The sequence below is a fragment of the Podarcis liolepis genome, assembly GCF_965112155.1.
Source record: "Podarcis liolepis genome assembly, chromosome: 2".
Taxonomy (NCBI): domain Eukaryota; kingdom Metazoa; phylum Chordata; class Lepidosauria; order Squamata; family Lacertidae; genus Podarcis; species Podarcis liolepis.
Window position 1 is genome coordinate 121,773,906 of NC_139555.1, and position 24,885 is coordinate 121,798,790.

The window sequence follows — 24,885 nt, forward strand, 5'->3', positions numbered from 1 at the left end:
GAGGGCAACGGCTGAGGGCGTCGGCATGGCCCATCGATTTCCCCGGGCGATGGATGAGCCGGTAGTGGTAGGCAGCCAGGAAAACAGTCCATCGCAGCATGCGTGGTGAGAGGACCGGTGGAGTTGGACGATCACCGGCGAGGAGGCCCAGGAGTGGCTTGTGGTCAGTGATGAGGTCAAAAGTCCTGCCATAGAGGTATTCATGGAACCTCTTCACTCCAGCCACAAGTGCCAATGCCTCCTTGTCGAGCTGGCTGTAATTCCGTTCCGTCGGAGATAGTGTCCTGGAAAAGTAGGCGAGCGGTGCTTCTCTTCCATCTGGAAAACGGTGACTAAGGACAGCACCGATGCCAAAAGGTGAGGCGTCGCAGGCAAGGACCAGCGGCCTGGATTCACTGTACTGTACCAGCACACTGTCTGAAGAAAGGAGAGCCTTGACCGCGTTGAAGGCCGCCGTCTCTCGATGACCCCAGGCCCAAGGCGTCTTAGTGCTAAGTCGGTGAAGAGGCTCAGCCACTGTGGCTTTGTGGGGCAGGAACATGTTATAAAAGTTCAGCAGCCCCAGGAATGCCTGCAACTCCGTTTTGTTCTTTGGGGTGGGGGCCTGCTGGATAGCGCGGATCTTGGATGTGGTTGGATGAAGGCCGGAGGCATCGATAAGATAGCCCAGGAACTCTACCTGTGGAACGGCAATCAGGCACTTCTCCCTCTTTACCTTGAGCCCGGCCTCCTGGAACCTGGTCAGCACGGCACGGAGGCGCTCGAACAGCTGCTGGTGTGAGTCTGCAGACACCAAGACGTCATCAAAATATGGTACCATGCCCGGAAGCCCTTGCAGGAGACGCTCCATAAGGCTTTGGAAGATGCCAGGAGCCACACTCACCCCGAACTGCAACCGGCGGCAACGGAATGCCCCCCGGTGGGTGACGATCGTCTGGGCTTCAGCAGTGGCATCATCGACTGGCAGTTGTTGATAGGCTTGGGCAAGGTCCAGCTTAGCGAAGACCTTACCCTCACCCAGGGAATGCAACAGGTGTTGGACAACAGGAACCGGATAAGCGTGCTGCTGAAGTGCCTTGTTGATCGTGCACTTGTAGTCAGCGCAGATTCTCACCGACCCATCTGGCTTGACAGGCGTGACGATGGGGGTTTCCCACTTTGCGTGGTCAACGGGCTCCAAAACTCCTTGGGCGATCAAAGGCACAGGAGCTACCCACGCTGGAAGAATGGCATTCGCAGCTGATGGACTACATGGAATTAGCTGAAATGACCGGCAGAATCCGAGATCTGGGAGAAGAGACAGTGGAAGAGGACTGGAAAAAATTTAAGGACTATTTACAAAAACATTATAAGTTATACGAATGTTGAGAATTTGCTAAGCCTTTTGGGAAAAACATGCTTCAGCATTGAGATTGGTAAAGGAGGGAAACTAAGTTATGAACTTAAAAAGTATAGATCATTGACTATATATTTAAATGAAACCACAAAAACACACAAAATAAGATTTCAAATTGCTGTTTAATTTTATTGAAAGAAAGCAGGGGATGGAAGACTTGGGGAAGTCCAGTTGATTATGAACATTAATTTGGAAAGGTGAATTTTCTTTTATAATCTTTTCTTCTTTCTGTAAAACTGCTTTTGGTGTGTTATTGAAGATGTATCTTACCTTGGAAAAAAGCAATAAAAAATTATTTAAAAAAAAAAAAACAAAACTCCTTGGGCGATCAGTTTGTCCAGTTGTTCGTCCACCTTAGCCTTGAGAGCAAAGGGAACCCGGCGTGGCTTTAGCTTGATGGGGGCGACTTGTGGATCAAGGCTAAAGGAGATGGGCGTACCAGTATATTGTCCCAAGGTGCCGTCAAAAACCTCGGCAAAGTCTTTGACCAGACCCTCAGTCTCTGCGTTAGAGATGCAGTTGATGCCGGTGACTTCCAGGCCGAGGGCATCAAACCAGTCTAGCCCTAGGAGGCTTGGCCGCTGACCTTCGACCACCACCAACCGGAGCAGGCCCGAAAAATCCTTGAAGGCGATCCGGAACCGGCCAACGCCTACCACGGGAATGTCGTTTCCCTGGTAGTCTCTCAGGTGTACGCGGTGAGAGTCGAGTTGCCTTTTGGACACTCTGGGTACCAGTCTTTTGATGGTGCTCCATGACACGACGGACAGGGCAGACCCGGTGTCGATCTCCATGTCACATGGAGCTCCTTCAATGAGCACCGTGACGTTCAGCTTGCGTCGCGTAGGCGAGTCGGTTTGGCCAATCGTGGTTCCAGACGGGCAGCGGCAGTTGGTGAGAGCGAAACAACTTTCCTTGGCAGACTGGAGTGAAGACTTGAACTTGCGAGTCGATGAAGGGGGGGTGTCAGACGGAGCCGATCGGCAGACCTTAGCGATGTGGCCCCTTCTGGAACACCTCCTACAGATGGCGTCTCTGAATCGACACTTGGCACGGGAATGGTTGCCTCCGCAGCCAGCACATTCCGGTTGGCCCTTGGACTTCTGTTGGAACTTCCTGCGCTCCCGCTTTGTCTGGTGCACGTCATCGTCTTCACTGGAGGATGCCTCATCACTGCTGGCCTCTTCATGATGCACCGGAACTGGCTCCCTAGCAAGACGCGGGCTGCTGGACTTGCGGATCTCCTGGGCGGAGCGTTCAGCAGCTTCTGAGGCCACAGCCTCCTCAATGGCTTTCTGTAGCGTGAGGTCTGGCTTGGCTAGGAGACGCCGTTGCAGATGGATGTCCCGGACCCCGCAGACGATTCGATCCATCAGGGCATCGTCTAAGTCTCGGAACTCACAGTGCATTGCAGCCTGTCGCAGCGCGGTGGCGTAGTTGTTGATTGACTCCCCCTCTGCCTGGTTCCGGTGGTAGAACGCATGGCGGGCAGCAATCTTGGACGGCTTTGGTGCGTAGTGGTTGCGGAGCTTCTCTTGGATCGTGTCCCATGGTGTTGCCTGGACTGCTTCAGGCACAACCAATGCTCGGGCCGTCTCAAACACCTCAGGTCCACAGAGGCTGAGGAATAGGCCCCGCTTCCGATCCATTGATACTGCTGTCAGCTCGTTGGCTTGGAGGTAGCAGTCGAACCGAGCGAGGTAGGAGTCCCATGACTCAGAGGCTGGCGCAAACGGCGGTAGAGGCACAAGTGAAGCCATGATTCCGATGCCGGCGTGAAGGGCGATGGATGGAACACAGTGCTCTAGCCAGAACAGTCAGCTCTGAATTGGTTCTGCCCAGTGATTTCGCTCAGTGATTTCGCTCAGTGATTTCGCTCTGTGATTCAGCTCAGTTCAGAGGCTGGCCGCATCTGGCTGTGCTCTGATGTCCATCATCCCACCCTCGTCGCCAGAGTTAGGTAGTGGGTTGACATAGCAGCCGGCACAGCGATTTCTTCAAGTAGCTCTTTATTAAGGTAAGCTGGAATAGAACTGACTGCGAACAGCTCAGCCGGCCTGTATTTATAGGCAGCCGGCTGTCAACATTGTAACCACAACAGCCCAGAGTTCCCGCCTAAAATAACTGCCGCGGACCTGAGTGAAAACTATCTACAGACCTGAGTGAAAACTATATACAGTATCCCCCTGTTGGCCCAGGGTGAAACTACACTACATAACACCCCTGGTCTCCTCTGTGGAGACTTTTCTCCCTCTCCTTTCCCCTCTTTGTGGAGGTGGAGTGAGCGATTACAACAACTAACGGCCAGGAGGAAAATGTTTTTGTTCTTTACAGACTTTCTAAAAAGTTTTCAGGACATTGGACATTGCCTGTAGTTCTTTTTCTCTGCTGGGTATCTTTGTTATGTGGCTTTAAACCACCCTTGAATCACGTTAGGGAGATGGTGCCATGAAGATGAACAAATAACAAAGCAGCTGCTTGAGGCAGCCCCTTCGGGAAGGAGGAGGCAGCCATTTCCCCTCCCTTTCTGCTTCACTGCCAGCCCTCCACAAAATGGCTTCCGTCCCCGACAAGCAGGCCGGGTGGGGCTGCCTCAGCCTCCCCGCTTCCCTCCCTGCAGAGGAGACCTTTGGCGCAAGGGAGAGCAGCCAAACAAGGCAGAAACCGAAAGCCACAGCAGCCCACAGATCAAGTTGCCTGACTGGGAGATCGGCAGGCAGAAATGGCGCTCAGGGGAAGACGTTTCCTTTCTCCCCACAATGTCCCTCAGCGCCCAGACGGGGAGACCTTTGGCATTTCTCCCTCTTGGCCTGGCCTGGGCCCCCTCCAGCCTTGGAAAGACCCGTCTCCCTCAGCATGCAGGACAAAACCCTGAGCCTCCACAGCTCTCTTCCTCAAGGCCAAGTGGCCAGGACTCCTGGGTCCCCTTTGGGAGGAGACTGGGCAGGAGCCAGGACTCCTGGGTCCCCTTTGGGAGGAGACTCGGCAGGAGCCAGGACTCCTGGGTCCCCTTTGGGAGGAGACTCGGCAGGAGCCAGGACTCCTGGGTCCCCTTTGGGAGGAGACTCGGCAGGAGCCAGGACTCCTGGGTCCTGATTCTGGCAGGCAAAAGGCATCTTCCTCTCTAGCTGACTCTGCCTACAAAAAATGAATATTTATATCCAGGTGGCATTCATGTTCTCCTCATAACGGCCCTGACAGGCCCAAGGTCCCTGAGGGAGCTTCATGGCTGCGGGGAGATTGGAACCCAGGACTCCCAGGCTCCTATATCCCAGTCAAACCACAGCCCCACACTGGATCCTTGTAGGCTTCTCCACCTCTCAATACCAGGCCTGCAGGGACATCTCTCCTGACATTGTTTGTCCCCTTCTTCGTATTGTGTGGAAACAGAATATGGAGTCTAACAAATAGATGAAGGCATTAAAACATCCTTGGTGTGTTTCTCTGATCCAAACTGGATTGTTTCCCAGGGGACTTTGCCCCCTTCTGCCTCCCTCAGCAACCTCTGAGTCAGGTTGGAAAGTCCCAGGGCAGTTCCCAGAACAAGGCCTTTTTATTTTTAATATTTGTTTTCATTTTTACTTCTAAGATGAATAGCTGAGGGTGCAGTAAACAGTCTTTGGTGAGTTACAATAATCTAAATTTTTGTTTGCATGCCAAGCTAGCAAAGGAATCTCAAGTGACAGCATCTCAGGCTGCTTGACTGACATTTCTCACAGGAATTGAAGAACGGAGGCAGATTTTGCTGAGAAAGTCCTCATCCTCCATTAACACTGGTGTTTGTGTGTGTTTGTTTCCTGGGTAGATTCCTGCCCTGACGCTCTCTCTCTGCCACAAAACACCCTCGCCCATTTCTCCACAGTCCCTAGTTGTATTTTCTCGTTTTCCCCTTTTTGCAATCCTCTGCTGCCCCCTGCCGGCTGCTTTCTTCCCCAGCTGAAATGGAAATCAGGTGATTTCTAGGAAATCCTTCAAGGGACCAGTTGAAGCAAGTCACGGGTTGCAAAAAAATGGTCAAGGTTCCCACATATGTCACAGATTTGGAATCAGTGCAAGTGGGTGTATGCCTACCTATGGTATGGAAAAGCGGAAATATATAAAACTTTTACAAATCACGTAATCAGAAAAAACCTATTTAGAATATGGGAAAAGTATGAAAACTTATTAGAAAGAAAAACACCACTGTGGAAGCTACAACCAGGAAAAGAATGAATATGGATAAGCAGTGGTTAACTTACAGTGAAATTTTATCTCTTACAGGACAGGAACCAAAACTGAGAAATGTCGAGGAATCAAGAAACCTGGTTACGGATTGGCTACAGGTTGTTAGGAAAATTATAGGAGATACAAATATAAAAGTATTATCAAAAATGTACAAACTGCTCTTGGAGTGGGAAATTAAGAGGAATTGGTGAAAACGAGCATGATTAAGTGGGCACAAGATGTGGATCACAATATTGATCATGAATTATGGGGAAAGTTGTGGAAAAGTAAATAAGAATTTTAAAGCATGTTATGCGAGATAAAAGAAAATATGATGAAAATGGCCCACAGATGGCATTTAACACCCACCAGATTGGCAAGAAAGTCTAAAAAAAGAAAAAGGTCTATGTTGGAAGTGTAATAAAATTGAGGGATCTTTTATTCACATGTGGTCCTGTAAAATAATTAAGGAATATTGGGGATTTAATGAAATAAAAAAGATACTTAAAAAAACATTTCCCAAAACATCTGAGTTTTTCCTCTTGGGGATGGTAACAATGGAGGGCCCCCCCCAAAAGCAAAAGAGTTTATTACTAGATGCCACCGCCACAGTTTACTGCCACAAAGGTGGAGAACAAGCATTATTATTATTATTATTATTATTATTATTATTATTATTATTATTACCCCGCCCATCTAGCTGGGTTTCCCCAACCACTCTGGGTGGCACCCAACCAAATATTAATAACACAATACAGCATCAAACATTAAAAACTTCCCTAAAAAGGGCTGCTTTCAGATGTCTTCTAAAAGTCAGATAGTTGTTTATTTCCTTGACATCCGATGGGAGGGCGTTCCACAGGGCGGGCGCCACTACCGAAAAGGCCCTCTGCCTGGTTCCCTATTACCTCACTTCTCGCAATGAGGGAACCGCCAGAAGGCCCTCGGAGCTGGACCTCAGTGTCCGGGCAGAACGATGGGGGTGGAGATGCTCCTTCAGGTAAATAATTCTTTTTAAAAATGGATCCCCACCCCACGGAGGCTTGTTTTCAAGGTGGGCATGCACCCCTTCCCATTTAGCAATGAAGGAGCTGGTGGAGCTGCCCAAACTTTAACATACAACGCAGTCTACACCCTTCTAAGATTATACAATAAAATTATAATACAGGAATAATAATTCGGGATGCTTTGCAACCATCAGTTCAGTTCTCCATGTGTTGCCTAGATGTACTATTATCTGCACATACACAGCTGCAAATGATTTTGGAGTGCTCCAATATTGCCTTAAGTTGTGTTTTCTGTGAAGTCCCATTGTACGTAATATAACCCACACACCAAGGCCAGCCCAATACGTTTTGACACCTGAGGCGGGCCCCAAAATGGCATCCCACTCCCCACCAGGGAAGAAGGGGTGAGGGAAGATTTCTATTCAGGGCGGAGGGAGAAAAAATACCTGTCTGTGTCTGTGAATATTCTCAGGAACTTCAAAATCTCTGGAAGTCCTGTGATAAGAAGGCAAGAACCACTAAAGAGAAAGGGGGTGCACCCTTATTTATTTAAGTCAAACATAAATTACAAAAGTAAAAAAATAATTACATCCAGTGTCTTCAAAGTAAGGTGCAGCAAATCCATTGGGTTAGGCAAGACGAGTCCTGCAGCCCCTGGAGGTCCCCTTCCTGGCTTCCTCCTTCGCTGTCAGCAGGATCAGTCCCTCTCATCTCCTGTAGGAGAGTCACTACACCCCATCCCCTCAGCCTCTCTACCTCCTCTCAGTTCCCTGCTTCTCCATTTCCCTCTTCAGCTGCTTCTTCCTCCCCCTCCAGCCTGTTTCTCAACTCACTGCCCCAGGGCATCATGGGAGGCCCAGGGTGGAGCCCCAGAGAACAGCAGCTGGTTGTCCTGGACGTGGAGCTCCATGAACCAGGCTGGAGAACTGGAGCCTTGAAGGTATCGGGACAGAAAGAGGGTCTGGAGGAAACTGCCTCAGCAGCTGCCATTGCCACAGGGAGGGTCCGAATGCCCCCTGGAGCTCCTCATTCTCTGCTCTGCCTGAGGATGTTTGAAGAGAGGCCTCAGCTCCAGCAGAGGTCACCTCTGGACCACTCTGGATCTAGTCAGACAGGAGAGTGAGGTTCTGGGGATGCAGGAGGTGACCCAAGAGGGCTGGTGGTGGATGTCCCTCCCATCTGGGCTCTTGGTCAACACAGACAAAACCCCTCCATATCCAGATGTTGTAACTGGAGATGATGTCCTCCTTGGCTTCTACGGGATCAATGGCCAACGTCTGTCCATCTTCTGAGGGAGACTTGCAAGCTTCCAGATTAGAATCGGATCCATTTCTGACAGTCTCTCTAGTCTTCAGCCACTCAGTTCCTTCTCTTTCAGCTTCAACTCCTGAGCATCTAAGTATCCCTCCTCCCTGCCAACCATCCCTCCCTGCACAGTTTCTTCACTTCCTCACACAGAAGGTGGGTTGAAAACACTCAGCCAGAGCAGTTAGACTGCTTTTATACATTCCATGACATGACATCGGTTTAGCCAAAGGCTGGGCAGCCCAAGAGGCAGGTCGGCAGTAACAATTTAGCCTATTTCACGCATAATACACCTAAAACAGTTCTCAAATGTTGCCTTTCCTTCAATTTGGATGGAAAGTGAGTGACATAAGATTGGGGAAGGGCTTGTGGAGGGAACCACAGCAACAAATAACCAAGAGATACCATCAAAATCACTGCAAGTGGTTGTCAATCTCCTCATCCCCTTTTTATATTATAATTTTTAAAATGTATTTCTATTAAAGATTTCTTAGTTTACAAAAATATGTGCAATGTCTCATTTCAAGTTGTGTTTTGTACAGATTAGTTCCATTTGTTGTGAGACATTAGTCTCCTCATTAATTTTAAAAGCTTTTAGTTGCATATATCTGGAAGATTTCTGATTAATACAAGCATATTTCTGCAAAGCAAAATTGGCCAAAATCCATCAGAAAAGCATGATTACCCTCAAATTGAAATTACAGATGGAGTCAGAGTGGATGGGTGAGAGCCAGGATTAAGGAACATCCGAAACAGCATTAAAGGACAGGAGGGGCTCTGAGCCTCTGCAATTCACAGCCAAACTTGGGCAGGCTCCTTCTGGTCTCATCTCACACACCGGGCTGGTATGAAACTGCAGAAATAAAGAACAGGAGGGTTTCAAAAGCCAGCATCATGGTGTGGGGGCACCAGCATTACAGAGCTAGTGGGAACCCAAAGGCCGTCTAGTCCAGCCTCTCAAGGAAAACCACCATCCCTCAACATGTCAAATCTGCCAGGAGCACCACCAAAATGGGCCTGCAGAGGGCAGCTCCAGCAAGTGAGCCAAGCTGCACACTATGGGGGAATACCACAAGGACACAAAGCAGTCCTACTGGAAGGAAAAATCCCTTCCAGAACCCCTTCCAAGATCTCTCATTCAGATCCTGCGTAGAACCCATTTGTCAGGTGGAGGGGATCCTCTGTGGAGGTCAGATGGACACATGGAATGAGTCACAGGAGCTTTTTTCAGCTCAATGGACACTGCAGATTATTTCATAGAATCATAGAATCATAGAGTTGGAAGAGACCACAAGGGCCATCGAGTCCAACCCCCTGCCAAGCAGGAAACACCATCAGAGCACTCCTGACATATGGTTGTCAAGCCTCTGCTTAAAGACCTCCAAAGTAGGAGACTCCACCACACTCCTTGGCAGCAAATTCCACTGCCGAACAGCTCTTACTGTCAGGAAGTTCTTCCTAATGTTTAGGTGGAATCTTCTTTCTTGTAGTTTGGATCCATTGCTCCGTGTCCGTTTCTCTGGAGCAGCAGAAAACAACCTTTCTCCCTCCTCTATGTGACATCCTTTTATATATTTGAACATGGCTATCATATCACCCCCTTCATGGATCACTGCCTTGCCGTGGCGAAGGGGCTTGAAGAACTCAGAGAAGCTATGAACTACGCAGAGCAGGGCACCCAAGATGAACAGGTCATAGTGGAGAGTTTTGACCAAACGTGATCCACCTGGAGTAGGAACCGGCAAGCCACTCCAGTATCCCTGCCAAGAAAACTCCATGGACAAAGGCAACAGGCATATAAAAGTTATGACACTGGAAGATGAGCCCCTCAGGTCGGAAGGTGTCCAACATGCTACTGGGGAAGAGCGGAGGACAAGTACAAGTAGATCCAGAGCTGATGAAGCAGCTGGGCCAAAGCCGAAAGGACGCTCAGTTGTGGATATGCATGGAAGCGAAAGGAAAGTCCAATGCTGTAAAGAAAAATATTGCATAGGAACCTGGAATGTAAGAACCATGAACCTGGGTAAGTTGGATGTGGTCAAAAATGAGATGGCAAGAATAAATATCGACATCCTGGGCATCAGTGAGCTAAAATGGACGGGAATGGGCAAATTCAGTTCGGATGACTATCATATCTACTACTGTGGGCAAGAAACCCGTAAGAGAAATGGAGTGGCCCTCATAGTCAACAAAAGAGTGGCGAAAGCTGTACTGGGATGCAGTCTCAAAAATGATAGAATGATCTCGATACGAATCCAAGGCAGACCTTTTAACACCACAGTAATCCAAGTTTATGCACCAACTACTGGTGCTGAAGAAACTGAAATTGACCAATTCTATGAAGACTTACAAGACCTTATAGAAGTGACACCAAAGAAGGATGTTCTGCTCATTATAGGGGATTGGAATGCTAAAGTAGGGAATCAAGAGATAAAAGGAACAACTGGCAAGTTTGGCCTTGGAGATCAAAACGAAGCAGGGCAAAGGCTAATAGAGTTCTGTCAAGAGAACAAGCTGGTCATCACAAACACGCTTTTCCAACAACACAAGAGACGACTCTACACGTGGACATCACCAGATGGGCAACATCGAAATCAGATTGATTATATTCTCTGCAGCCAAAGATGGAGAAGCTCTATACAGTCAGCAAAAACAAGACCTGGAGCTGACTGTGGCTCAGATCATCAGCTCCTTATAGCAAAATTCAAGCTTAAACTGAAGAAAGTAGGAAAAACCACTGGACAGGTGAGATACAATCTAAACCAAATCCCTTATGAATACACAGTGGAAGTGAGGAACAGATTTAAGGATTTAGATTTGCTGGACAGAGTGCCTGAAGAACTATGGGTGGAGGCTCGCAACATTATACAGGAGGCAGCAACTAAAACCATCCCAATGAAAAAGAAATGCAAGAAAGCAAAGTGGCTGTCCAACGAGGCCTTACAAATAGCGGGGGAGAGAAGGCAAGCAAAATGCGAGGGAGATAGTGAAAGATACAGGAAATTGAATGCAGATTTCCAAAGAATAGCAAGGAGAGACAAGAAGGCCTTCTTAAACGAGCAATGCAAAGAAATAGAGGAAAGCAACAGAATGGGAAGAACCAGAGATCTGTTCAAGAAAATCGGAAATATGAAAGGAACATTTCGTACAAAGATTACCATAATAAAGGACAAAAGTGGTAAAGATCTAACTGAAGCAGAAGACATCAAGAAGAGGTGGAAAGAATACACAGAGGAATTATACCAGAAAGATATGGATGTCTCGTACACCCCAGGTAGTGTGGTTGCTGACCTTGAGCCAGACATCCTGGAGAGTGAAGTCAAATGGGCCTTAAAAAGCACTGCAAATAACAAGGCCAGTGGAAGTGATGGTATTCCAGCTGAACTGTTTAAAATTTTAAAAGATGATGCTGTTAAGGTGCTACACTCAATATGCCAGCAAGTTTGGAAAACTCAGCAGTGGCCAGAGGATTGGAGAAGATCAGTCTACATCCCAATCCCAAAGAAAGGCAGTGCCAAAGAATGCTCCAACTACCACACAATTTCACTCATTTCACATGCTAGCAAGGTTATGCTTAAAATTCTACAAGGAAGGCTCAAGCAGTATGTGGACCGAGAACTCCCAGAAGTGCAAGCTGGATTTAGAAGAGGCAGAGGAACCAGAGACCAAATTGCAAACATGCGCTGGATTATGGAGAAAGCTAGAGAGTTCCAGAAAGACATCTACTTCTGCTTCATTGACTATGCAAAAGCCTTTGACTGTGTTGACCACAGCAAACTATGGCAAGTTCTTAAAGAAATGGGAGTGCCTGATCACCTCATCTGTCTCCTGCGAAATCTCTATGTGGGACAAGAAGCTACAGTTAGAACTGGATATGGAACAACTGATTGGTTCCAAATTGGGAAAGGAGTACGGCAAGGCTGTATATTGTCTCCCTGCTTATTTAACTTATATGCAGAATTCATCATGCGAAAGGCTGGGCTGGATGAATCCCAAGCCAGAATTAAGATTGCCAGAAGAAATATCAACAACCTCAGATATGCAGATGACACAACCTTGATGGCAGGAAGTGAAGAGGAATTAAAGAACCTTTTAATGAGGGTGAAAGAGGAGAGCGCAAAATATGGTCTGAATCTCAACATCAAAAAAACGAAGATCATGGCCACTGGGCCCATCACCTCCTGGCAAATAGATGGGGAAGAAATGGAGGCAGTGAGAGATTTTACTTTCTTGGGCTCCATGATCAGTGCAGATGGTGACAGCAGTCACGAAATTAAAAGACGCCTGCTCCTTGGGAGAAAGGCGATGGCAAACCTAGACAACATCTTAAAAAGCAGAGACATCACCTTGCCAACAAAGGTCCGTATAGTAAAAGCCATGGTTTTCCCAGTAGTGATGTATGGAAGTGAGAGCTGGACCATAAAGAAGGCTGATCGCCGAAGAATTGATGCTTTTGAATTATGGTGCTGGAGGAGACTCTTGAGAGTCCCATGGACTGCAAGAAGATCAAACCTATCCATTCTGAAGGAAATCAGCCCTGAGCGCTCACTGGAAGGACAGATTGTGAAGCTGAGGCTCCAATACTTTGGCCACCTCATGAGAAGAGAAGACTCCCTGGAAAAGACCCTGATGTTGGGAAAGATGGAAGGCACAAGGAGAAGGGGACGACAGAGAATGAGATGGTTGGATGGTGTTCTTGAAGCTACTAGCATGAGTTTGATCAAACTGCGGGAGGCAGTGGAGGACAGAAGTGCCTGGCGTGCTCTGGTCCATGGGGTCACGAAGAGTCGGACACGACTAAACGACTAAACAACAACAACATCACATCACCCCTTAACCTCCTCTTCTCCAGGCTAAACATGCCCAGTTCCCTTAGCTGTTCCTCATAAGGCATCGTTTCCAGGCCTTTGACCATTTTGGTTGCCCTCCTCTGGACACGTTCCAGTTTGTCAGTGTCCTTCTTGAACTGTGGTGCCCAGAACTGGACACAGTACTCCAGGTGAGGTCTGACCAGAGCAGAATACAGTGGCACTATTACTGCCCTTGATCTAGATGCTATACTCCTATTGATGCAGCCCAGAATTGCATTGGCTTTTTTAGCTGCCGCGTCACACTGTTGGCTCATGTCAAGTTTGTGGTCAACCAAGACTCCTAGATCCTTTTCACATGTACTGCTCTCAAGCCAGGTGTCACCCATCTTGTATTTGTGCCTCTCATTTTTTTTGCCCAAGTGCAATACTTTACATTTCTCCCTGTTAAAATTCATCTTGTTTGTTTTGGCCCAGTTCTCTAATCTGTCAAGGTCGTTTTGAAGTGTGATCCTGTCCTCTGGGGTGTTAGCCACCCCTCCCAGTTTGGTGTCATCTGCAAATTTGATCAGGATGCCCTTGAGTCCATCATCCAAGTCGTTGATAAAGATGTTGAATAAGACCGGGCCCAAGACAGAACCCTGTGGCACCCCACTAGTCACTCTTCTCCAGGATGAAGAGGAACCATTGATGAGCACCCTTTGGGTTCGGTCAGTCAGCCAGTTACAAATCCACTGAGTCGTAGCATAGTCGACTGCATTTTACCAGTTTCTTTACAAGAATATCATGGGGCACCTTGTCAAATGCCTTGCTGAAATCAAGGTAGGCTACATCCACTGCGTTCCCTTCATCTACCAGGTGGGGTTTCACTCTTGGAAACCCCAAGAGGGGGTAACAGCTTTTCCCCATTTGAGGATGTGCCCACAGAGTCTTCTGCAAGAGCCCCCCTGTGCCCCCACCTGCACCCCACTTACCCCTGACGGAGCTGGCGGGCCCCTGCTCCCTTGCTGCAAAATGGAAGAAACACAGGAGTCAGGATCCCAGGAGGGGTATTCCAACCCCCCAGCCCTTCTCCTCCCTCCTTCCAAACCCATCCCAAATCAGTCTCAATATGGGGAGGGGCCTAAGAAGAGTTCAGGGACAGGCAGCCCAGAGGCAAGGGGGCTAAAGGGCAGCACTGGAGGGAGAAGCAGGTGGTGGAGGGCAAAGAGAGATGGGCACAGCCTGGCATGGAGGCAGTGGGGGACTAGAGTGGGGGTGGGGGCAATCTGGGTAGGAATGGGGCAGAAAGGCAGAAGCCGGGGGGGGGGGAGAGAGAAAGGGAGCAGTGGTGCCAAATCCAGAGGGGAGGGTTCCTGACATCCACAGACTTGAGCCAACCAACCAATTCTTTAGCTTCAGGTTCCAGTAATTAAACCCCCAGAGACCCCTCTCTCCCCGCACCCTTGGCTCTTCCTCCTGCTCCTTCTTGGAGCCCCTCCCTCAGCCGACAGTCTCTCTGCAGCCTTTTACTGGCCCTGAGGGACCCCTTGCTGTCCACAGACAGGCTGAGCAGACAGGCCTAAGCTTTCCATCAGGGTCCTGTGCTTAAGGACCAGGCCACCACCAGGTTTAGATTTGTCTGTTTGTAACCTGCTACTGCTCCATAGTGGGGGGAAATATGTCAGAAAGAGAGAGGGGAGGAGTCACTCACTTGGGGTTTCTTCGTAGGCTGGTTTCCCTGTGAAGACAAAAGCAGAAGGTCAGAGCTGGAAGGGACCTCCAGAGGCCACACAATTACATTTCGACAATCTGGCTCTCAGATGCTGAAACCTTCCCAGCAGCTGCTCCTCTTGTCTCTTCCAAACACCTCCAAGGAAGGTGAGCCCAGAAGGGGAGCATTTCAAGGAACTCATGTTACAAAGAAGTAGAAAAAATTGAGGAAACTAAATTTAAAAAATCAACATGGGAACCAGGCAGTGGACAAATTCCAAGAGGGTGGAAGGAAACATTATCCAATTCCATCACTTACTCATTTTCGGATTATTATTTCACTCCCAGCAGACCCCGAATCCTCAAATTTGCCCAGAGAGGGGGGAAGGAAGAGATAATGAACAGTGCAATTCTAGGCAAGTCTACTCAGAAGAAAGTCCTATTCAATTCAATACAGCAGCCTCCCAGCTCAATATTTATTTATTCATTTAATGAAGATGGCAGGGCAGTTTGCAACATAAAAATACGAAATGAGAGCACAAAATACACAATAAAGCAAAAACAAACCAGTAACTCTGCTCCCACAAACACATTTAAAAGGCCAAAGGCCTGGTTAGAAACAAATGTTTTTGCCTGCCACCTAAAGATTTGTAAGGACTGAAGGTTTTGTTGTTGTCGTTGTTTAGTCGTTTAGTCGTGTCCGCCTCTTCGTGACCCCATGGACCAGAGCACGCCAGGCTTTTGCATAGTCAATGAAGCAGAAGTAGATGTCTTTCTGGAACTCTCTAGCTTTCTCCATAATCCAGTGCATGTTTGCAATTGGTTTAGGATTGATTAAAACTTCAGGTGAAAAGTGAATTTCTTGAGCACAGAGCACAAAGCAATGATTACTTTGGTTCATGTTCCAAGGGTGTTTTATGGGGAGGGGTCTCTGTAGGGATACAAGGGGCAGTTTCCAGGAAGCTCCACCAGCACATTCCCAGTCGGAGGCCAAGACAGAAGGACACAGGAGAGGCAGCAAACGCATCCAGGGTTTACTTACTGCGGATGAAGAAGATGATGATCCCAGAGATCCCAGAGACCAGCAGGATGGCCGCCATGACACCCAAAATGGCTCCCACAATGAGCCCCAGGTTGACTGAAAGGAGACAGGAGACATTTTTATTCAGACTGGCAGCAGCAGCTCCCCAAGGCCTCAAGCAGGAGATTTGAGTGGAGGTGCTGAGCTATGAGCCCAGGAGGATTTCTAGCTGAGCATGCTTGTGAGGAAAAGCGAGTGAGAATCTTTTTCACTGTAAAGTGCAGCCAGTCTGGGACTCTCTCTTTTGAGTTCGTTGCCCCTTTTTCAGTCGTAGTGACTGTTTGATTTTGAAGAAGTAAAATATGTGCCCACATTCTTTGACATCACAACTACTTGGGCTTAAAGGCAAAAAGGTGGCAGCCAGTATTTACCTACAAAAACCAATTTGAGTTTAAGGCCTATGAGACACTTGCCAGAAATGGCTTCATCTCTGCTGAAATCTACAGATTCCGATTCAGTTGCTTCCCTCCAGAGGCACAGACAGGATCCAACTGGGGTTCCCCATCTGAGTTGTGCTGCTGCTGAAGGGAGGAGTTGGGTGGAAATACCCCTCCCAGAGCCCACCCCTTCCCCTCCTGTCTGTCTGTCTGTCTCTCACCAGGCTCCTTCTCCCAGGCCACGTCCAGAGGCTTCTCCAGGCTGTCATGCTCCACGCGGCACCGGAAGCGCTCCCTCTCCTCGGGGTCGATCTGGACACTGAGCAAGAGATAGTAGGTCCCGTCCGAGTTGGGGGCGACCAATCCTCGGAGGGTGCCCTCCTGCCAGACCTCCCCGTCCTTCACCCAGCTGGCATCAATCTCCTTGGGGTAGAAGCCGTGGACTTGGCAAACGAGGGTCTCCAGGCCGTCATAGTCTGCCTTCCTGGTCACCTTCACCACCGGAGCCTCTGCAAAAAGGGCCGCATTGGGGTTAACAGAGAGACATCCAGAACGGGAGCCTGGAGGAATCCTGTATTTTTTAAGAGCAGAGGAGCAGGGACCCAAGGGGCAACCTAGTCAGAATCTCACATCTCCAGAAATTAAAAAGAACTGTGAATAAATGGGATTTCCTTGACCTGCCTTGGCATCTTCCCCAGTCAGTGTCTATGCTGGAACTGTTTTTAGATGTTTTATCCTTTGCTTGCCAAAGCAGACTCCTTTGGGATGGAGGGCTGGGTACAAATTAAATTGTCATCTTGAAAAGCTCTAACAAAACTCAAACATGACCACTTGTGGTTCCAAGATAGTCCCAGGGAGCTGCCTCTAGGCTGAGGGGCAAATTCCACCAGGTCCCCAATGGGATCCTTCCAAGTTGCAAGTCATGAACTGAGGGCAGCTCAGGCTGATCCTGTTCCTCTCTTGAGGGGGAAGAAATGCTGGACTCACTGCTCTCTGTGACTTTTCAGCCCAATAGTGAGCAAAGCCAACAGCCCTGGGGAAGACAGAGCTCCTTTCTTTTTCTTTTTTTCCTTTTTTAACTTTTATTTTGCTTTAAACAGGTATATATAAATATAGACAACCAAAATTACAAAGGAAATATTCCTTAATAGTAATAAAAAAAAACCTTACAAAACTACAAAAAATATCAAAGTACATGACACAGAACATAAGCAACTATAGGAAAGATAAAAGAAAAGAAAAGAGAAAATAGAAAAAAGAAAGAACAAAGAAAAAGGAAGCTGAGCCAAAGCAGGAAAGCTCATCTATTGTACACTTCTGTCAAGCTCACAAGAGATCATTATTCTTATCAATTCTCTCTATCTGCATTCCAAAGGAATCCCTCATCTTGGTATCAGGGAACATTTCTCTATGCAGTATCATTCTAAACATAGCCAGATCTTTCTTGCTGAGCCCTTGTCCCCTAAATAATTATTTAAACATTCCCATTCTTCTTTCACCAATTTTTTAGGTTTATCTCTTATTGCATCTGTCAGCTTTGCGAGCTCCAAGTACTCGCACAATTTGACTACCCATTCCTCTTTAGTGGGTGTATTTTTATCTTTCCAGTGTTTTGCCACTATAACCCTTGCTGCTGACGTTGCATACATAAATAGCCTTTTGTTTTTGGGAATATGATCTGAAACCATTCCTAATAAAAATTCTTCCAGTTTCTTGCTAAATGTAGTTTTTATCAATCTCTTTATCTCTTCATAAATCATGTTCCAAAATCTTTGTATCTCTAGACAGGACCACCACATATGGTAGTATGTTCCTATCTGTTCCTTACATCGCCAGCACTTGTTATTGTTTGATTTATTTATTTTTGCAAGTTTTACAGGTACCACCTATAATACATTTTCATAAGATTTTCCCTTATAAGGAAACAAGCCGTGAATTTTATATTTTTAGTCCATAATTTATTCCAAATATTGGGTTTGATCGTATGTCCCAGGTCCCTCTCCCATTTTACTATAATTTCTTTGATATCTTCCTCCTTTCTTTGCCAATTCAAAAGTAGTTTGTACATTTTAGAAAGTGTCTTTTGATTATTATATAAAATATCCTTCTCCAGATAGGATTTTTTTTGTCAAATCCTTTGGTTCTTTTGTCCTTTTCAAGGGCGGCTTTTAATTGATAATACTGCAGCCAGGTTATTCCCTTCTGTTTCAATTCGCTTAGGTCCTTTATTTTCGGATCACTGCTTGTTTCCTCTGCTAAATCCTTATGTGTTAGCCAATCACTGTTCATATTTATCCTGTGAACCGACACAGATTCCATTTGTGACAGCCATCATGGTGTTTTGGTTACTACTGATTTTTTACTCCTCTCCCATACTTCATATAATGCCCTTCTCACAATATTATTTAAAAATCCTTTGTGGGATTTAACCTTGTCATAGCCTATGTAGCCATGCCACCCGTACACAATATCCCATCCCTCCAGATCTAGGACTTCCGTGTTTTTAATTACCGTATTTTTCGCTCTATAACACGCATCTGACCATAACACGCATGTAGTTTTTAGAGGAGGAAAACGAGGAAAAAATATTCTAAATGAAACAGTGGGTGTATGATTTTTATGGTTCATGCTGTGGCCACAGACATGTGATCTGACAGTGAGTTTGGGGTAGCCCAATGCAAAAATCCTGAGGATCCATGTGGATCCGTGCTTTGTAACCACGTTTTAAGTGGGGAGGGAAGGAAAAGAACTCAAGGGACAAGGAGCTTTTCCGCGAGGAGGAGGGAGGGAAAGAGCACTATTGCTTTAAAGGTATACTTAAGGTATTTGCCCTGTGCCTGGGTTTTTTTTCCATTTAACAGCTTGCAGCCTTTTCCTTCCGCTCCTTGTTTTGAGGCGGAATAGATTTGAGCAAGTGAGGAGGACTTGGATTCCAGGGGATTTGCCATTAGCTGTGGAAAAGTGCTCCTCCTTGCAGCCTGAATGATAAGCAGCCACCAGCAGCAATAGAATGGAGCACAAAAAAGCGGTAGGGGCACTAGGACCCAGACAATGCTCAAATCTATCCTGCCTGAAAACAAGCTGCTCCAGCCCAGCCAGGGGATTTGCGAAGTTTTCCCCTCTCCCTCATTCCCTCCCCAGCCTTTTTTTTTACTTCCTGGTTTTCACTGCGCTGGCTGAGCTCGAGGTTGGTTTTTGCTGCTGGTTGCTTAAATTTTATCTTTCCTGCCGTCTCTCTGCAGCCTCATTGCTCTGTTTAGAGAGCGCACAGACCTTTGCTAGCGTCTGTCCCTCCTCCCGTGTAAGCGGCTGCTGCCGGCTTTGCTGCTATGGCTCTCCTTCCCTCCCTCCTTTCTGGCTCCAGGTCGCTTTAAAGAAAGCAAAGTGAGAGCCTCGTAGAGCGTGTAAGTGGCTCCCGCTTTGCCTGACTGACGGCAGCCATGGCTCTGATCCGTGCATTCGCTCCTTAACACGCACAGGCATTTCCCCTTACTTTCTCAGAGCAAAAAAGTGCGTGTTTTGGAGCGAAATTTACGGTAATATCCAGTCCTTAATCCATGTCCAACATGCTGCCTCAAAGTACAGTTTAAGGTCAGGGACCGCGAAGCCTCCTTTTTCCTTCAACTCTGTTAGTAGCTTACATTTTATGCGTGGTTTTTTCCCTTGCCAAATAAACTTGGCAAGGTCTTTCTGCCATTCCTTAAAACACTTTACGCCTCTAATTATAGGTATTGTTTGGAACATAAAAATCATCTTTGGCAATACCATCATTTTAACTGTGGATATTCTCCCCCACAGGGACAAATTCAATTTTCCCCAAGTCTCTAGTTCTTTTTTTATTTCCTTCCACTTCTTCTCATAATTGTCCTTATATAAGTTTATATTCTTATTGGTGATCCAAACCCCCAAATAATTTACCTTATTGGCTACCTTTAAACCTGTTGTATTTTCCAGTTCCTCTTGTTCCAACTTACGTAAATTTTTCGTTAATAATTTGGATTTTCCTTTATTCAGTTTGAACCCAGAGACTTTCTCAAATTCTTCCAATTGTGCAAGCGTTTTTTGGATACTTTCCACTGGGTTTTCAGTGGTTACGATTACATCATCGCCAAAGGTTTTAATTTTGTAGTATCGAGTTCCTAGGTTAATTCCTCTTATATTTTTATAGTTTCTTATTGCTATTAAAAGTGGTTCCAAGGTGGCAATAAAAAGAAGTGGGGAGAGAGGGCACCCCTGTCTTGTCCCCCTTTCGATGCTGAACTCTTCGGTGATCTCGTTATTTATTAGCAATTTTGCTTTTTGGTTATCATATATCGCCCTAATTCCATTAATTATTTTCTCTCCTATGTCCAGACCTTTGAAAGTTTCCAATAGGAAATTCCATGATACTCTATCAAAAGCTTTTTCTGCATCAACATGGCCATCTTTTTACTTGGTTTCATTTCCACATACTCCAACAGGTCAATTATTATTCTTGTATTGTCTTTTATATGTCTATCTGGTAAGAAGCCCGCCTGGTCTCTGCTGATTATTTTGTTTAGAGTCTTTTTTAATCTATTAGCCATCACCCCAGCATAGATTTTATAGTCTGTACTCAACAGGGAGATTGGTCTATAATTTTTCATGTCCGTCAACTCCACTCCCTGTTTCGGGATTAGAGTGATCAGTGCTTCTTTCCATGACTGTGGTATATCTTTCCCAGCCAGTATGTTATTAATTATTCTTTGTAATATAGGGAGGATTACTTCTTCCAGATTCTTATTGTACATTAATGTAATTCCGTCAAGACCTGGTGATTTGCCGCTCTTCATTTTTTTTATTACTTGTGCTATTTCATCTATTTCTATATTGGAGTTTAGGGCCTCAACTTCTTCTTTTTCAATTCTTGGTAATTTATTTTGTTGTAAATACTGTTCCATTTTATTAACCTCTAATTGTTCTTGTGTATACAAATCTTTATAAAAGTTTAAGAATTTTATTTTTATTTTTACTGGGTCTGTTATTTCCTCCCCTTGGTCCAAAATTTTATTTATAACTTTTTTTGATTGCTTTTCCTTTATCATCCATGCTAACAACTTACTGGGCTTATTGGCGGACTCAAAATACCTTTGTTTTGCCCATTTAATTTTATTTTCTACTTCCTTATTTAATATACTAGAGATATGGGATTGTAATATCTTTATTTTTTGTAATATTTCATGACTTTTTGGATTTTTGATCAACTCTTTTTCATTAATTCTTATCTGTTTAGTTAGCTCTTGGATATTATTGTCTTTTATCTTCTTCAGCCTAGCCATTTGTTGTATTCCAAGACCCCTCATGTACGCTTTACTTGCGTCCCAAACTACATTTATATCTGTATTTTGTTTCCCATTTATCTCAAAAAATTCCGCTAACTTGATTTTTGCTTGCGTCACCCATTGGTCATCTCTCCATATCTCATCGTTCATCCTCCACCTTCCCTTTATTTTCTTTTTAATTTCCATATGTATTTGTCAGGGAACTGCCATCGGAGCCAGAGGCGGAGGGAGGGCTCCAGAGGGATGCCGGAGAGGGTCCCAGTAGGGAGAGAGGCAGCCCATCTGCTGGGGAAGGAAATCAGGGTAACACCAGTGGAGAAGGGGGGCAGATATGGGAATTGGAGAGGAGGCTCCAGGACTCTTCACCGGAGACCAGCGGGGAGAGCACGGGTGCGCCTCTGCCCTCACCCTCCCTGCGCAGAAGACTTCCGCGCAAGGAGAGTAGGAGGAGACTTGGCATCAAAGAACTTCTATGCTGGAAGAGGTTCAAGAAATGCCCACTGTTGGAACTGCCAGCGACTGAGACAGTCACGAAGTGAAAGGCTGTCCAGACAGAAAGGGTTCAACCAGGTAACCTAGCCAGGAGTGGCGGCAACTTACACACAAGCAACCCCTAGAACCATTACAGTATTGTTACTGGATTATGGTCTGATACAGTCCTTCCCAGAATTTCTGCTTTTTCTAAGAGGGTCAGCCCTTTAGAAATCCAAATAGCATCTAACTTCTCCCCTGATTTTTTAGCTTCCGAGAAGTGTGTAATATCTTTCCCATTAGGGTGTTTAATTCTCCATGAGTCATAGAGCTCCTTTCTAGTTCTCCCGCCTGCCCTGAAAGGGTCCCTTGAGGTTGGAAAGGGCCCATCTCCCTTCTCCACGGCAGCCTCCCCTGGAGTGGAAAGGGCAGACCAGGAGGCCCAGTAAGCCAGCAACTAGCGCACATTTAACTTGTGCACATACAGTTTTACGCACTTGCCAAAAATATTCTAAAAACCAAAAGGAGGAGACGGGCGTCTGGGGAAGAAGGACTTTGGCAACCCAATCGCCCTTGAATACAATGTGTTTTGACTATACATGATTTTGGCTTTAGGCATGATCCGCAGAATGTAACCCTTGTTTGAAAACTTGGGTTAATATTCAAGAATGCATCTTTCCCCCTTCCTGGCTCCCTGGGTAGCTGTTGTCTGAAGGGGCTGTTCCAGGATCCCACCCGCTTTGCAGTGCCTGGACTGGAAACTCGGTCTAGGAGGGGATGTGACTCTGCTGGGGGGAGCAGGAAGGAAGGAAGGTCAAGCCCTTTCCCCACAAAAACCCAAAACAAGACCTCCCCACCCCACCCCACCCCACCCCACCTGTCCTCAGCAGAACCTCTGTCTCAAAAAGGATGGTTCCCAGCCACCTTTGCACGTTGTCACCATTGAAAACGCTTCATTGTGGCTTTTGGGGTGAAATCCTCAACCTCAAGAAATATGCTCAGTGTCTCGGGGGTGAATTATTACCAGGCTCCCATAGATGAATTTGCTCAGATCTCTCTAAGCACGGCTAACACGTATGTGTCATTCCTCAAAAAGGGAGAGTGCTAGAATTATTTCATTTTTAATTAATGTTAATATCAGCAAAGCTAATAGAGATAGGAAGAAAGCCAGTCAAAAGACTTGATCATTTGATTGGCCCCTGAGCCAGATTCCTGAAGGCAGAAGAGTGGACTGTACCATTTGAAGGCACGGGGTTGGGGAAGATGACACTTCTGAACGTTCCCCATGGAAAAAAGCAAAATTCCTCAGAAATAATAGATATAATAAGGTAGAAGTGGGAACTCCCATACTCTCTCACCATGTGCAGGGTTTCTGCTAACCTACAGTCTTAGTGAGGGGGCTGCATCCTGCCCTCTAAGACATATTTTATGGGCTCCCCACACATTTTCTGTTTTTTTAAAAAGGTTGATTTATCTAGTTTTAAAGACTTTAAAGACTTTAAAGGCAAGAGGTTTTCTGTATCTCCCCTCAAATCTGTCCATTTCAATTTTCTTTTTTTTATTTTATTTAACTTAACATGCATTTTGCTTTCCTGGCCCCTTCCCTGCTGTTTCTGTGTCCCCTCCCCCATTTGTCTTTTGCCATCCCTTATTCTAGCCAAAGGGGCATGGGGGGGCTGTTTTTAAGCATCTCCCCCCCCATCATACTCTGAAGTGACCCCCTTTCTCCTCCCAGGGTCCCAAACTTCTTTTTGCCGCCCCCACCAAGAAGAGTGTTTGCTGTTTGGTCCAGAAAGGAAGACTGTTAAGGGGGGGGGGAGCTTAAAGGAAAACTGCCCCACTGAGCCCCCCTACCCTCCCCATTGAGCCCCCCTCACCTGTTCTTTGCAGAGTCTCCTTTCCGTACTCCAAGTATCTCTGCAGCCACTCAATGCACTCCTTCTCCAGGTAGTGCTTATTGTATTGGATTCCAGCCAATTCAGCATCCAACTTCCTCTTGCTCACTTGGGCCTCCGTCTGGGCTGCAGTCCAGGTGAGGGTCTCCTTGTCGAAGGCGATGAAGTCCCTCCCATCGTAGCTAAACTGCCAATACCCTCCTCCTTTGCGCCCGTCTGACCTCAGCTCACAGCCAATCATCCTCTGAAGGGTGTGGATCCCTGGAAGGGTCAAAAGAGGCCCAGGAGGTCAAGGGAGGTCAGAGCAGTCCCTCCCCCCATCAGCAAAAGAGCCCAGGAAAAAGGATTTATTTGCCTCAGACTCAGGGAAGAGGCAACAGTCAGAGGGGAGAAAAATCAACCAGCATTGTATCTTTCTGAAGGCTCATCCACATAACACGTTCCCTGAGGGAAACACTACAATCCTGAGCCTATAAAGCCCCCCTTTAATTGCCCCCCTCCCTCTCATCGCCTCACACTTTCTCCCCCCACCCCCCCAAGTCCTAGTGGATTCTCCCAACTCCCTGGAGGTGGGGGAGGGGTTTCCCTTTCTGCCCAACAGGAGCATCCCTTGCAGGGCCAGAGGTCACAGGTCTGTCCCTATTTCTCCCCAGCTCTGCTCCTCTGGATCTTGCCCCTTTGGGAGAGACGCCTCAGCTGCCCCCTGTCCCCCCCCCAGAAAGAGGAAAGGGGCAACATGGAAGGGGGACACCCACACATGGGGGGCCCTTTCAAGAGAGAAGGTCTCCTCTTCCCCTCCATCTCTCTCCCCCCAGCTTCTCCATATCAAGGACCTTTTCCCTAAAAGGAGGAAAGTCTTGGAAGGGCCTTTGGAAAAAGAAGTTTCCTCATGGCCTGGGAGGGAAAGGGAAGCCGCAAGGGGGGGGGTTGCCCCACTTCAAAATGCCCCCCCCCTTCTCAGCAGAAGCCAGGCTGCCCTTGTCAAAGATGGCGGGTCCCAGCACCCTCCTGCCCACCCCAGGGGGCTACCACCAAATCTTCAAAACAACAACAACATTAAAACAATCATTTTGAAGTCCCACAATGCTTAAATTGACAGATCATTTTGATTCTCCCATTACCTATTAGAGTGGACCCTCCTGAACAAACTTAATTCATTCCAGGGGTCCGTCGGCAACCCAAACAAGTCCACAAGCAGAGGCACCGCTTCTGCACACGCATGCGGTGCGATAAGAGCGTTTCTGCGCATGTGTGAGTGGCAAAAACACAGAAGTATACTTCCAGGTTTGCCACATTCGTATCTCGAAAATACACAACCGGAGGTACAACTGTGCATACATTTCTTTTTGC

At 46.9% G+C, this 24,885-nt stretch overlaps 2 protein-coding genes and 2 long non-coding RNA genes across 6 annotated transcripts in view; 2 read left to right on the top strand and 2 right to left on the bottom strand.

The window, feature by feature from the left end:
* LOC310702041 overlaps positions 1–24,885 on the top strand; it is a 257,327-nt gene that overhangs the window by 64,327 nt on the left and 168,115 nt on the right. The window contains exon 2 of the long non-coding RNA XR_014523152.1: positions 7,267–7,774. This is a non-coding gene — a long non-coding RNA (uncharacterized lncRNA). The remainder of the gene's footprint in view (positions 1–7,266; positions 7,775–24,885) is intronic.
* The window catches only part of LOC310701705 (H-2 class I histocompatibility antigen, Q9 alpha chain-like), a gene marked incomplete at its 5' end in the record, with an annotated part of 167,789 nt that overhangs the window by 42,147 nt on the left and 100,757 nt on the right, over positions 1–24,885 (bottom strand). Inside the window, 5 exons of one of the 3 annotated variants that reach the window (XM_083492990.1) lie at positions 7,126–8,764; positions 13,694–13,726; positions 14,413–14,439; positions 15,454–15,549; positions 16,091–16,378. The exons of 1 other annotated variant lie outside the window; for it this stretch is intronic. In XM_083492990.1, coding sequence (XP_083349116.1) covers positions 8,742–8,764; positions 13,694–13,726; positions 14,413–14,439; positions 15,454–15,549; positions 16,091–16,378 — 467 coding nt within the window. In that variant the 3' untranslated portion in view covers positions 7,126–8,741. Of the gene's footprint in view, positions 1–7,125; positions 8,765–13,693; positions 13,727–14,412; positions 14,440–15,453; positions 15,550–16,040; positions 16,379–24,885 lie in introns of those variants that run through there. One more of the 3 variants, XM_083492991.1, reaches the window with a different exon arrangement.
* Positions 1–24,885, bottom strand: part of LOC310701765 (major histocompatibility complex class I-related gene protein-like) — a 66,539-nt gene that overhangs the window by 29,088 nt on the left and 12,566 nt on the right. The gene's annotated exons all lie outside the window — the stretch shown is intronic.
* Positions 3,693–7,191, top strand: LOC310702128. Its single transcript, XR_014523274.1, has 2 exons — positions 3,693–5,180; positions 5,657–7,191. It is a non-coding gene; the product is annotated as an uncharacterized lncRNA (long non-coding RNA).